This window comes from Podarcis cretensis (genome assembly GCF_951804945.1).
Source record: "Podarcis cretensis genome assembly, chromosome: Z".
Lineage (NCBI taxonomy): Eukaryota > Metazoa > Chordata > Lepidosauria > Squamata > Lacertidae > Podarcis > Podarcis cretensis.
This window is the reverse complement of record NC_137184.1, coordinates 25,601,672-25,615,359: the sequence shown is the minus strand read 5'-3', so window position 1 is coordinate 25,615,359 and position 13,688 is coordinate 25,601,672. Positions and strand designations below refer to the sequence as shown.

The 13,688-nt window shown below is 43.8% G+C and overlaps 1 protein-coding gene across 2 annotated transcripts in view; it reads left to right on the top strand.

Moving 5' to 3' along the window:
• Positions 1-13,688, top strand: part of COL4A5 (collagen type IV alpha 5 chain) — a 143,705-nt gene that overhangs the window by 117,520 nt on the left and 12,497 nt on the right. For both annotated transcript variants that reach the window (XM_079961595.1, XM_079961596.1), the window contains 5 exons: positions 3,044-3,142; positions 3,313-3,363; positions 4,088-4,273; positions 12,974-13,107; positions 13,231-13,303. In XM_079961595.1, the coding sequence (XP_079817721.1) occupies positions 3,044-3,142; positions 3,313-3,363; positions 4,088-4,273; positions 12,974-13,107; positions 13,231-13,303 (543 nt within the window). The remainder of the gene's footprint in view (positions 1-3,043; positions 3,143-3,312; positions 3,364-4,087; positions 4,274-12,973; positions 13,108-13,230; positions 13,304-13,688) is intronic.

Sequence of the window (13,688 nt, the reverse complement as noted above, 5' to 3'; positions counted from 1 at the left end):
CATTCAGGACCAGGGAATCCTCCACACCTGCCCGCCTCCTGTCCCCCAAAAACAGTACTTCTGTCTTGTCAGGATTCAACCTCAATCTGTTAGCCGCCATCCAACCTCCAACCGCCTCCAGGCACTCACACAGGACCTTCACCGCCTTCACTGGTTCTGATTTAAAGGAGAGGTAGAGCTGGGTGTCATCTGCATACTGATGAACACCCAGTCCAAACCCCCTGATGATCTCTCCCAGCGGCTTCATATAGATGTTAAAAAGCATGGGGGAGAGGACGGAACCCTGAGGTACCCCACAAGTGAGGGCCCAAGGGTCTGAACACTCATCCCCCACCACCACTTTCTGAACACGGCCCAGGAGGAAGGAGCGGAACCACTGTATAACAGTGCCCCCAGCTCCCAGCCCCTCTAGACGGTCCAGAAGGATGTTATGGTCGATGGTGTCAAAGGCCGCTGAGAGATCCAGCAGAACTAGGAAACAGCTCTCACCTTTGTCCCTAGCCCGCCGGAGATCATCAACCAGCGCGACCAAGGCAGTTTCAGTCCCATGGTGAGGCCTGAATCCCGATTGGAAGGGATCCAAATGGTCCGTTTCCTCCAGGCGTGCTTGGAGTTGTTCAGCAACCACCCGCTCAATCACCTTGCCCAAGAATGGAAGATTTGAGACTGGGCGATAGTTGGCCAAATTGGCCGGGTCTAAAGATGTTTTTTTAAGAAGCGGTTTAATGACCGCCTCTTTCAGCGGGTCTGGGAAGGCTCCCTCACAGAGGGAAGCATTCACCACCCCGCAAAGCCCATCGCCCAGCCCTTCCCGGCTCGCTTTTATCAGCCAGGATGGGCAAGGATCAAGAAGACAGGTGGTCGGTTTCACTCGTCCAAGCAGCCTGTCCACATCCTCGGAGGTAACAGATTGGAATTGATCCCATATAACAGGACCAGACAGAACTCTAGCACTCTCCCGCCCTGGCCCTGCTCCCACTGTGGAGTCTACTTCCTTCTGAATCTGAGCGATTTTATCTGCAAAAAACTTTGCAAAAGCATTGCAGGAGATCTTGGGGTCCCTACCAGGCCCCGGTGGTACAGGTGGTTCAGATAAACTGCGAACCACCTGAAAAAGTCTCCTGCTGCTGTTTTCTGCAGATGCAATGGAGGCGGCGAAGAAGGCCCTCTTCGCCGTCGCCATTGCCACTTGGTAGGCTCGACGTTGAGCTCTAACCCGTGTCCGGTCTGATTCAGAATGAGTTTTCCGCCACCGGCGCTCTAGCCGTCTCAACGATTGTTTCATCACCCTCAGCTCCGGGGAGAACCACGGGGCTGTCCGGGCTCCATGCAATCGGAGAGGGCGCTTCGGAGCCAGACAGTCAATAGCCCTGGTTAACTCCGCATTCCAGCGTGCCACCAGGGAATCCGCTGAAAGGCCATCAACTTGGGATAAAGCATCCCCTACCACTCTCTGGAAGCCAATTGGATCCATTAAGTGGCGGGGGCGGACCATCCGAATCGGTCCCACCTCCCTGCGGAGGGGAAGGGTTGCGGAGAAGTCCAGTTGCACCAGGAAGTGATCTGACCATGGCACTTCTTTTGTTTCGCTTTTAGTTAATGTCAGATCACCAACATCCGTAGAGGTAAACACCAGGTCTAAGGCATGTCCGTGGCTATGAGTTGGGCCAGACTTATTCAGGGACAGCCCCATGGAGGCCATGCTTTCCACGAAGTCCCGAGCTGCCCCTTGTAAGGTCATGTCGGCATGGATGTTAAAATCCCCCAGGACAACCAAGCTAGGTGTCTCCAGGAGTATATCCGCCACGACCTGAAGCAGCTCGGGCAGGGAATCCTTGGTGCAGCGGGGAGGTCGGTACACCAGTAGGAATCCTGTACTGCCCCTATTGCCCAACTTCCAGAACATGCACTCAGAAAACTGGGTCTTCCCAATAGGACGCCTGGTGCAGACTAATGACTTCCTAAAAATCGCTGCAACCCCCCCTCCCCGCCCACATGACCTGGGTTGCTGTGCGTAAGAGAAACCTGGTGGGCAAGCAGCGGCAAGGACAGGCCCATCTGCCTCATCCAACCAGGTCTCTGTCACACATGCCAGGTCAAATCCTCCATCCACAATCAGGTCGTGGATGGCAGTGGTTTTATTCATCATTGACCTGGCATTGCACAGCAACACTTTCAGGTCATGTGGGTTTCCCTTGCTGATTACTGTATCCTTCCGGTCAGGACCAGACCTGGAGGCAGGGATAGTCCTCAAACAACGACTAAACCTGCCTCCTCGGTAATGACATGGTCTGGTCTTAGCATAACTCCTCCTCCTGCCCGTGATCACCGAGATCGGGTGTCCCAATACATCTCCCCCTGTGGAACCTGCCCCACCCAATCTATTGGCTGAGGCCCACTCCCAGGCAGCCATGACCCTCCCCCTTAAAAGGCAAAATACAAACTAAATAATAATTTAACAGAATAATAATAATAATAAAACAAAACAGAACAAAACAAAACAAAGCAAAACAAGGAACAATAGTGCTGACTCAGTGCTTATCCCACCCCAAGCAAAAATAAAATAATGAAATAATATAATATTATAAAATTATAGACACTAGGAAAGAAAATGCTTCTTCACACAGCGCATAGTGAAGATGATGGAACTCACTGCTGAAGGAGGCAGTGATGGCCACCAACATAGATGGCTTTAAAAGAGGATCTGACAAATTCGTGGGAGAACAAGGCTATCAGTGGCTACTTACCACCATGCCTATGTTCTGCCTCCACAGGCAGAGGGAGAAATGCTTCTGAATGCCAGTTGCTGGAATCCATAGGAGGGGGAAGTTGTGCTTGTATCCTGCCTGCAGATTTCCCACAGGCATCTGGTTGGCCCCTGCCAGGAAAGGAAACTGGACTAGATGGACCACTGGTCTGATCCAGCAGGCCATGCCTATGTCCTCATTATTTTGGTAGCTGTTCAGAATGCATCCATAGGTTATAAAATGAGGATCAGTAATGAAATCCAATATTTGTAATATACTCTTTCTACTATTCTTAGGTGACATTGGCCACCCTGGCCCTCCCGGCCTTGTAGGGGAAAAAGGACAGCCTGGACGGGATGGCATTCCTGGACCAGCAGGACAGAAAGGCGAACCAGGTCAGCACCTTCCATCTCTTACAATGTTTTCTTTTCTCTTTCTGATGCAAACACTTGAGGTGGCAGTTCTGCCGTAGATGCACTCATTGGTTTAAAGTGTTTGCCTCTAGCAGCAAGTACTGCATTCACAGATCTATAACTAACCTGTCTATGGTGATTGTGTATTTTAGGTCAACCAGGTTTTGGACGCCCCGGACCTCCTGGACTCCCAGGACTCTCAGGCAAAGTTTATTTTTCTTCATTCATGAAAGAGAGGGATCATAGCTCAGTGGCAGGACACATGCTTTGCATGCAGAAGGTCCCAGGTTCAATCATGGATTTCTCCAGTTAAAAAATGATCAGGTAGCAAAGACCTCTGCTTGGGAATCTGGAGAACCATTACTATTCAATGAGATTATTCTTAGTAACATGAACACATAATCTGACCTGGTATAAGAAATTACAGCTGGTGTCTATTGAAATGGACAGGGCAGGTGGGATCAGTGCTTTTTTCTGGGGGACACAGGGCCATGCATACACCTAAACATTTTGTGAATCTTAAGTTAGGCCTCATTGAGGGACAGTATTTCAGTATGAGTAGGAAAATGAGAGTACCCCTTAACATTTTTTTAGAAAAAAAGCACTGGGTGGGACCTCAGTCACTGACTAGCAGAAAAACCTCTGACTGGTTGCAAGAAAGAAGATGGGTGGGTGGGCACAGACTATGATTGGTGGGGCAGTATCCTCTTTAATGGACCAGCTTTCACTTGGGATAAGGTTTTCTTCTGTGTGCCTCAGAACCCTATTTTGCACTTTACCTCCGCCCAATGGATCTCAGGATCCGGGGGTGGGAATGTAGGTCCTGCAAGCTTGATGTCTGCCTGCCTTTAGTATACAGTATTGATAACTGAAACATTGCAGTGCATCTATAAACATGCTCTCTTTTCTTCCCCCACCCTTAAACAGGTCAAAAGGGTGACTCGGGTTTATCTGGACCCTCAGGACCTCCAGGAGCCCCTGGTCTGAAGGGAGAAACAGGCAGTCCAGGATTCCGTGGCCTTCCAGGTTCCCCTGGCTCTCCAGGGCTGCCAGGACCACCTTCAGAAGGGCCTAAGGGAAGCCCTGGGCAACCAGGCATACCAGGGAGGCCAGGTAAGAAAGAGAAAATTCAACAGACATTTTGCTGACAGGTTATTGGTCTGTTGGAACAGTATACTTGTATACTGTTCGGCTGAAATTGCAATACACTCACCTGATGTCTTCTGGGTATCCTTAATTTACCATGAGAGGTTACCTGAAAGTACAGTGGTAACTCGGGTTACAAACACCTCGAGTTACAAACACTTCAGGTTACAGACTCCGCTAACCTGGAAGTAGTACCTCGAGTTAAGAACTTTACCTCAGGATGAGAACAGAAATCGCATGGTGCCTAAAGTGGTACCTCAGGTTAAGAATGGTTTCGGTTAAGAACAGACCTCCGGAACGAATTAAGTTAGTAACCAGAGGTACCCATGTCAAGAGTGAAAACAAAAGAGCACCTAACTGATAACCTGTCTGCAAAATGTTGCCTACTTGAAATAAGCCTCCGCATGTCATCACGGCAATCATCCAGCCAAGCACCCAAATCAACTTTTAATTGCATCTGCCAAACATCCCTGCACCATGGTGCCACATGATAAAACAAATCCATCTTGTGCACAACAACATAATAATATGCACTGTCCGCAAGACCTATGGAAATCAAATCCATGTTAGCAGCACAGCATGATCAGAATTTATCATGGTTTCATTCATCTTCATGTCATGTATGCTCATCCATGCTCCATCACGTCCCACAACTCCCGACGGATATTCAGTACACCCCTGCATCATCTTCATCCTTCTATGCCCTCTCGTCTTGTTTGCTGACCTACCATGTACTAATTCTGGAACTGATAATTCCCATTTGATGGGTGAATGCCACTGAGCTGATATTGGGTGTCCAACAAAAATTTCTATAATGACTGGAACATTCTTTGGCAAAAGATGGGAAAGCTACTATATCTTCCATACTGTTTTCTGTGTCCCCAAAACACTCCATTAAAACCGACAACAAGTGGAGCTGGCAAACCATGACCTAGTTGTTGCTGTAGCCATTGTCCATCATGGTTTTCTAAATGGCAGACAGGTGTGTGTTCTATTACTTATTAATTAAGGATTATTGGTTTATCATCAATTAATTATATGTATACCCCCATCTTTCCTCCCATGGTGGTGTACATGGTTCTCCTTCTCCACATTTTATCACCACAACAACCCTGTGAGGTAAACAAGACTGGGAGGCAATGACTGGTCCAAGCCACCCAGTGAGCTTCATAGCTGAGTGAGAATTTGAACCCTGATCTCCCAAGTCCCTAGTCCAAAACTCAGTGGCGTAGCGTGGGTTGTCAGCACCCGGGGCAAGGCAAGTAATTTGCGCCCCCTAACCCATGGATTTGCACCCCCTAACCCTAACCCCCAGATGTTGCGCCTGGTGCGGCCGGCCACCCCTGCACCCCCCATGCTACGCCACTGCCAAAACTTCTATCCTCTGTGCCACACTGGCTCTGTTTGACAATGGTGCCACACAAAAACAGGATTTAGGTTTAAATAGATAGAATCCAGGACATTTTTATAAGCCACTATGGCTCAAAAATGTCTGGGCAAAACCAGATGGAACCTCAGGAAATAGAAATGGGCAGAACAGAATGCGCAACAGTTGGAAGTCTTATTTGGGTGGGAATTACTTGTTGTTTGCTAGCAGAAATTATTTATTAAAGGTATTTTATCACCTGCCCTTCATAAGTACAGACACCAAGCCAGGGTACACAGCACAGAATAAAAGCAGCAGACCAAATTGTAAAATAACAACCATCAAACAAACAAAGCACCTGAAAACAACACAACAGCTTTAGCATTAATCATCCTGCAAAAGTTAACATGCCTGGACAAATAAACAAATCTTAACTTTGTGCCAGAATGTGACCAATCTTTGCATACATACAATCGTACCCGGAAGGGGAAATGGGGGTAAATCACCTCTGCCATTCCCCACCACACTTTTTGGGGGGACTTTGGGGACCTCAGCTCAGCTCGTTGAGCCAGGGTGGAGGACTTACACTGGCATATCTCTGGCTGAGCTGGGAACCCCGGCTGAGCCCAGGCTCAACCAAAGATCCACCTATTTCAAGCTTCACTCATCCCAGCAGATCTTGGGTATTGCTCCCTTACTTCTAAAGGTGGGGGCACTTGGATAGGAGCCTCATGAACAGATCTTCATTGATAGGCAAGTTCATATGGATTCAGGAGGATTCGATTTACCCTGACGGAAAATGTTGTTTTCCTCACCACCACCACCTTCCCCAAATACATATACATAATCCTGAGTAAAACAGATACGAGCCTAAATTGGTTTCACACTGAGCAGGAGAGAAGGAGTCTCTTTAGGTTGTGACTGATAGGAAAACACCAGTAATGGCTCAGTGGCTTTGTTCCCACCATCTTGGTTTGTATTGCATGTGGACTGTACTGTACAACATGAAACATCCATCTCACACCACCATGCATGTCCCAGTCTGGGTAGACCAAATTGTTATACTGTTCAAGTCAATCCACATTTTAGGACTCCTGAATGGGCAGGAATGGTTTAAATACTGTCTCTGTAACACTGGAGTGAGGGGTTGTTGGCCCTCCAGATGTTGCTGAACTACAACAATCAGCCCTAGCAAGCATGCCATTGGCAAGGGATGATGGGAGTTGTAGTTCAGCAACATCTGGAAGGTCAAAGGTCCCCCACACTGCTGTAATATATTATCACAATGCAGTTGACCAGTGTAATCATGTTTCTTGGACAAAGATCAATGGATGCATTGGATATCTATTGATCTTCATTATAATTGTAGATAATTAGATGAGTTATTGCAATTGATAACATAATTCAGTAAAGGACTTCCTCCAGTTCTTACATGGTCTTGCTTTTTGGTGTGAGAATTCCTAATGTGTCATTTCATCCCATCCTACAAAACTGAACTCTCTTAGTTTAATCAGTTGTTTTAAAAATTCTATGGATTATAATAGTTTGGTCTATTCATAATATACAAGAAGGAATTTTAGATGGATCACTGTGAAAGCGTTTAACTTATTGACATATCTAACCATATTGATGTTTCCCCATTCTAATGATGGCCTTGGTGAACTTTTGGTCCCCTCCTTCCAGGTGCCACAGGTTAGCTCATTAACTCCAGTGTGATAACTTTGCATGCCCTTGAATGTACTTCTTTGATGAAAACAAATGTCTCAGTCTGTAGGATGGGTATGCCAAGTCATTAACCTTACATAACAGTAATCAATTTTATATCCCACCTTTTCTCCAAAGAGCTCAAGGTGGCATACAAACTTCTCCGACTCTCTGCTTTATCCTCACAACAACTCTGTGAGGTTAGATAAGGCAAGAGACTGGCCCAAGTCACCCAGTGGGCTTCATGACTAAGTAGGGAGTCAAACCCAAGTCCTAGTTCAGCACTCTAACCACTACACTACACTACACTACACTACACTACACTACACTGTCAGTCAGTGCAGGACTCTTATTGACAATTCTGCTACCCATGGAGATCATTGTCAGGGCTTGGGCAAATGTGTTGCAATGTGGATTCCAACTCAACATGTCACTTGAACATGAGGCCATATAACAATTTTCTGGGTTATTCTTGCAGTTTACAAGAATTGGAAGTCTGATTGAAAGGATAACAGCATCATTTGCCAAACATTTGCCGACATCATATCCATTATAGAACTAACCTGGCACTGAGCTAGTTTGGCATACTTTGTGTATGAGAAATTTATTTGGAACATATCCAGTGCTATACATGCACATCAAACTTAAAGCCTTTTGGCAATTAAAATATTGTCTTGGTGGATTGTGTGTGTCATCCAGTGTTTATTCTGTGTAGACCCATTAACTAATGTTGGATATCACCCTGTTTTTTGTAATTTATGGTAAGTATTTTTATAGATTTTTACTCCCAGTTTTCCTATACACACATTTTCGAATCATGGCCTAGCAAACATCCCCTTTCCATTTTTTGACTTGGTTAATTCCAATGACATGTTGCCGGCACAAAAACACTGCTCATATGGGCAGTGTAACCCAAGACCACTCACACAAAGTTGTGTGCTCCTATTATTGTTGCTATTATTACAATAATTAATCATTATTATTAATCCTGTTGTAACCCACCATCTCAAGGCGATTCACACATAAGACAAGTGAAACCGTTAAAAACACAGAACAACAAATATATTTAAAACAAAACTAAAACCCTAACCAGTGGACACTCATGGTAAAGACTCATTTATCCAGCTTAAGAAAGGTCTCCAGTTGTTTCTAAAAAGTAGGTGCCTTTTGCTTCTTAACAGGAATGCTATTCCACAGAACAGGAGCAGCCACACTAAAAAGCTCTGCTCCGAGTTACTATAGAGCGGGCTTCTGAGATCTTTGAAAATTGCAGGACAAACACCCCTTTTTTAGACTAGAAGAATACAGATCCTCCATTTGCCAGTTCACCAAAGGCCACTGCCTGCTGTTTCTTACACTTAGTGAGCAGGGTTTGTGCATAAGCTTCTGATATTTTACCAAAACCAAACTGTTGATGGTCAGAATTGATTCCTCACCTACTAGTTCACACTGTCTGAAAAGATAGGATTTCACCATCTGGAATGGTTTTATGTTTTCTGCAGACTTCACTACCTCAGTGCTCAGCCTTGACTGCAGATTTTTAAAATTACAGTGGTGCCTCGCAAGACGAAAAGAATCCGTTCCGCGAGTCTCTTCGTCTAGCGTTTTTTTCGTCTTGCAAAGCAACCCTATTAGCGGCTTAGCGCTATTAGCGGCTTAGCGGCTTAGAAAAAGGGGGGGAAAGCGGAAAAAAATCGCAAGACTCGCAAGACGTTTTCGTCTTGCGAAGCAAGCCCATAGGGAAATTCGTCTTGCGAAGCGCCTCGAAAAACGGAAAACCCTTTCGTCTAGCGGGTTTTTCGTCTTGCGAGGCATTCGTATTGTGGGGCACAACTGTAATTTAAATAGCACTGGTCTCTCTATGTATCCTTATTGTATTCTACTAGTTAATATCTTGCCTTGTGTAAACTGACTTACTCTGATCCTCTGCTTTCCTGATATTCAACCTGTTACTATTTCATGAGGATTTTGCAGTGAAGCAGGATGCTAATATAAAAGAAAAAAGTTAAGACTATACCTTTTGCTCATCTGTAGCAAAGTGTGTTTTATCCCTCTGCACACTACTCCTGGATAAATTTCAGGACAGTGCCCAAATAATTGCTACTAAACAGGCGACTCAAAGTTATATTTCTATGGATCCCATAATATGTAGATATTGTTTTAACATATTGTAGTTGAACTTATTTTATTTTACTAACCTTGCGTACCTTGTTTGTAACAGCCTTAGACTTTGGTCTTATACAGAGTTACGTAGAAGTAAATCCCATGGAACTCATTAGAAACTTACTTCAGAGTAGACTTGCAAACGGCTGTGCTGTTTTTCCACAACCTTCTTCTCTGCTCTGATTTCACTGAACATTGTTGCTGTTCTGTTCTAATGTAGTGTTAGTCAGACCTCATTAAAATACTTCTAACACTGTTCCATAGAATAGGAATGACTTGGCATACACCTAAGTATTAGATGTGTTTGGATGAAGTCTTGAAAGTTTTGCTGTGATGGCTTTTAAAAAGCAAAATGTCTTCACCCCAGCCAAAAAACACTGTTTTAATTCCAGGCATTAAATTAATATAGCAGCCATCTGTGGTTGAGTAAATCTACAATTAGACCTAAAAAAAAAAAAAAGATAGTTGAGAAGCCATACTCAGTACTTTAGTGCCCTGGTAGGGCAACATGGACCAACCATTGAAATTGTCCTTATTTAAAGCCATAGCAAAACTTCCATTCTATTATATTCTAAAATGTTTACATTAGCCTCATCTTTTGTTTAATATTAATATAATATGACTGTCAAAGGAGAAAGAGAATGAAAGAATGAGTGAGATAAAACTTACATATGCATATATAAACTCTGTTTTATAATTGAACGTTGCATGGAGTATGTATATTTTTGGAATATTTCACTGACATGTTCTGTGTTGAGGGCATAACAGAAGAAAAAGGAATTTGTATCAGCAGGAACAACTGGAAATAATAATTTAAATATTAAGAGATGTACACAGTAAATAGGCCTTTGTGCTATTTTAAAAAATATTATTAATCTTATTATTAACTAAGTTATTAAATCATATTAATAAATGCTTATGGGTAGCTGGATACTGTTCAGTTGTATTCAGCTACCGTCATGCCTCGGGTTGCGAACGTGATCCATGTGGGAGGCACGTTCGCAACCCACAGCGTTTGCAACCTGCAGCGCTGCATCTGCGCATGCGCGTGACGCGATTTGGCACTTCTGCGCATGCATGAGCGCTGAAACCCAGAAGTAACCTGTTACAATACTTCTGGGTTTGGCACGGTGCACAACCCCAAAATGCACAACCCGCAGTGTTCACAACCCGAGGTATGACTGTATAACCATGAATATATTTGAATATTAACAAATACAAAATATTAATAATTAACCAGTGTTCTGCTCATGAATGAGAAATTATTGGAGCTCAGATTATCCATTAAATTTTATATCGAGCCTTGCATTACTTTGCTTTTTTCCTCAAATTTCTAAATCATTTTGTTGCCCAGAAGCACTTTGGTGGTCCAAGAAGAGGCTGCTTCCCCTTACAATGCAAATGGAGAAATCACAGGCAAACTTATTTTAACCAGGTTGCCCCCTCATGCAGCACTGTCAGTGAAATGGTTGCAATATACTTGTCTTTGTTTATGTAGAACTAATAGATAGCAAGCCACAGGCTGCATTATTAAAACCAGAACATCAACAAAGTTTTAGATTCAGTGGCTTGCTTCACATTGGTCATAGCAGCCTAATCACCAGAATAAGTTGTATATCTATATATAAATTATGCTAAGTTATACACCCATATTTTTATTTTTATTTATGTATACTGACCTGGGGGGCATTCTCCTTGTATGCATGTTTGCTGTGTTGTAAATACAAAATATGCTGGTGAAATGGTTTGCACTGTTTAGTATCAATATCTTTTCTGTACTACTTCTAACTAATAATCTTATTTTGCACTGTATGGTGTCTGCTATCCCCCCCTAACATCGATCATTGGGCTTTGGTGAACTCTGACCCTTCCAGGTCCTCCAGGTTAGATTCTTACCTTGGTCAGTTTGCTTAACTACATTGCATTGGTTGTTTAAAGTGTTATTTTGACTGTTTATTGTTTATTGCTTGTTTATTGCTCGTTTATTGTTTCATGAACGAGCTTTCATTTAAGATACAAACTACATTTTATATTTGAGTCTGCTACTACCTAATGATGATCTTGTATTTATCAATGTGGCTAAAATAATAAATTGAGAATCTCATTCCTACATCTTACATTGCTGAGTTGTACAAACACAGGAGAAGTCTACAATGGAATGTGTCCCTGTTTCTCGCAGTGTACCTGTTTTCTATATTGCTGAAGGTGTCATTTTACTTTCACCATGGCACTGTTCAATTCCCGTTCCTTTCAGCTGGACCCACAAGTGGTTTCTGCCCAATATAGGTTGTGAGAGCCCACAAAACACTGAAAAGTTTGCTTGCTTGAAAATGAAAATATCACCAAGAGCACCAGGATTCAGTCCCAATTCCCTCCACCTGTGAGATAGGAATGGAGAAGCTATGGCCCTCCAGATGTTGTTGGACCTACAACCTCACATCATCACTGATCATTGGCCACCCTGACTGGGGCTGATGGGAGTTGTAGTCCAACAACACCTGGAAGACGCCAGCTTCCTCACCCCTGCTGAAACGCCATACCTTTTCAGCGCTTTGTTTTAAGTTGACTGTGTAAAGAAAAACAAGATTTGAATTTGGGTGAATGGGTGTGATTATTAGAGGTGAGGCTAATAATCTGAAATGACTTCATTGTGAAAAATCAAAATTGCAAGCCTATCTAGTACATGGCAGCCAGGTCCTTTCAGAGCTCCATCTGGAGAATGGAAATACATCTCCCCACAACCCTAAGGAAGATGGCCCTTTAGCACAGGCCATACCAAAGCTCAGAAAGTCCATTTTTTAAAGGATTTAGTTCTTGCTCAATAGGGAACAAATTCCAGATCACATTCATGCATTTACAAAGCAAACTAGTTCAGTTCACAGTTCATCCTGGGGGCAGGGTGTGTGGATTCCAGGCTTCAGAATGTTCCAAGTTGCTGTGCTGAAGTATATAATATACTTAAGAAGACATAAGAAAACAGCAAAATACACAAACACAATGGAATATGAATTGTTTAGTATATTTCCTGCAAGAATTACATCCTTTAAGCTTAAAGGCCGAAAGTGTCTAAAGTGCAGAAAATCACTTAAATGAATGAACTTGAAGATGAGCTAGAAATCATTTTCTACCCCAAAACAAACTCTATTCACTTTCAGTTCACCGAGAAATTATGGGAACTTCTTTCAGGTGTATTTATTTGTTTTGTTTGTTTTCTATACCATCCTTCATCTGAGAATCACAGGGCAGTTTGCGATATAAAACATGTAACATAGTAACAAACAAAAACAATAACCATAGAGATTTCTGAGTTAATTCAGAGAACATTACTAAATCGAACGAGTTCATTCCAAACACTCGCCCTCATTGATAACAGAGGTGACTCGCAAGGGGACCAAGTCATTCTAACCCAAGAACTTGTGTTTTGCAATATCAAGGTCTTCCTGGTTCAGAAGGCCCCCGTGGACCCCCCGGAAATGGAGGAGTAAGAGGAGAAAAGGGAAACCCTGGCCAGCCAGGTCAGCCCGGAGTGCCTGGTTTGAAAGGAGACCAAGGACTCCCTGGACGCCCGGTGAGTGCTTGGAAAGGGAGAAATGTTTGTTTCTATAGCAGCAGTTGGTTTTGGATGAAAGAGATTTAGGCTGCAGTACTATACACACCTATGAAAGTAATAACCACAACTGTGTTGTCTTAGGGTGATCCTGGTCGTCCTGGTCTGAATGGAATGAAAGGAGATCCTGGTGTTCCAGGAGTTCCAGGATTCCCAGGTACATTAAAGGCAATTCTGTAGGGCTAAAACCATATGCCCCTCACTGATAGTTTTAAACAGCCAAGAGGGTCAAAGGTCCAGAGTTTGCAAGCACCTTGTCTCCACATCTTTGAGCCTTACCAGCTGAAACTCATCCCACACAACAAGACTAGACTGAGCTCTGGACAGATTCATCTGCTGTAATAGCAGAGTCCAGATCCTGGTGGATGCATGCTGTTTTATGCTTAAAACGCTTTACAACAAGCTGCTGTTACAGATATTAAAATACTGAAATTACAGTGGTGCCTCGCAAGACGAAATTAATCCGTTCCGCGAGTCTCTTCGTCTTGCGGTTTTTTCGTCTTGCGAAGCACCCCTAATAGCGGCTTCGCGGATTAGCGCTA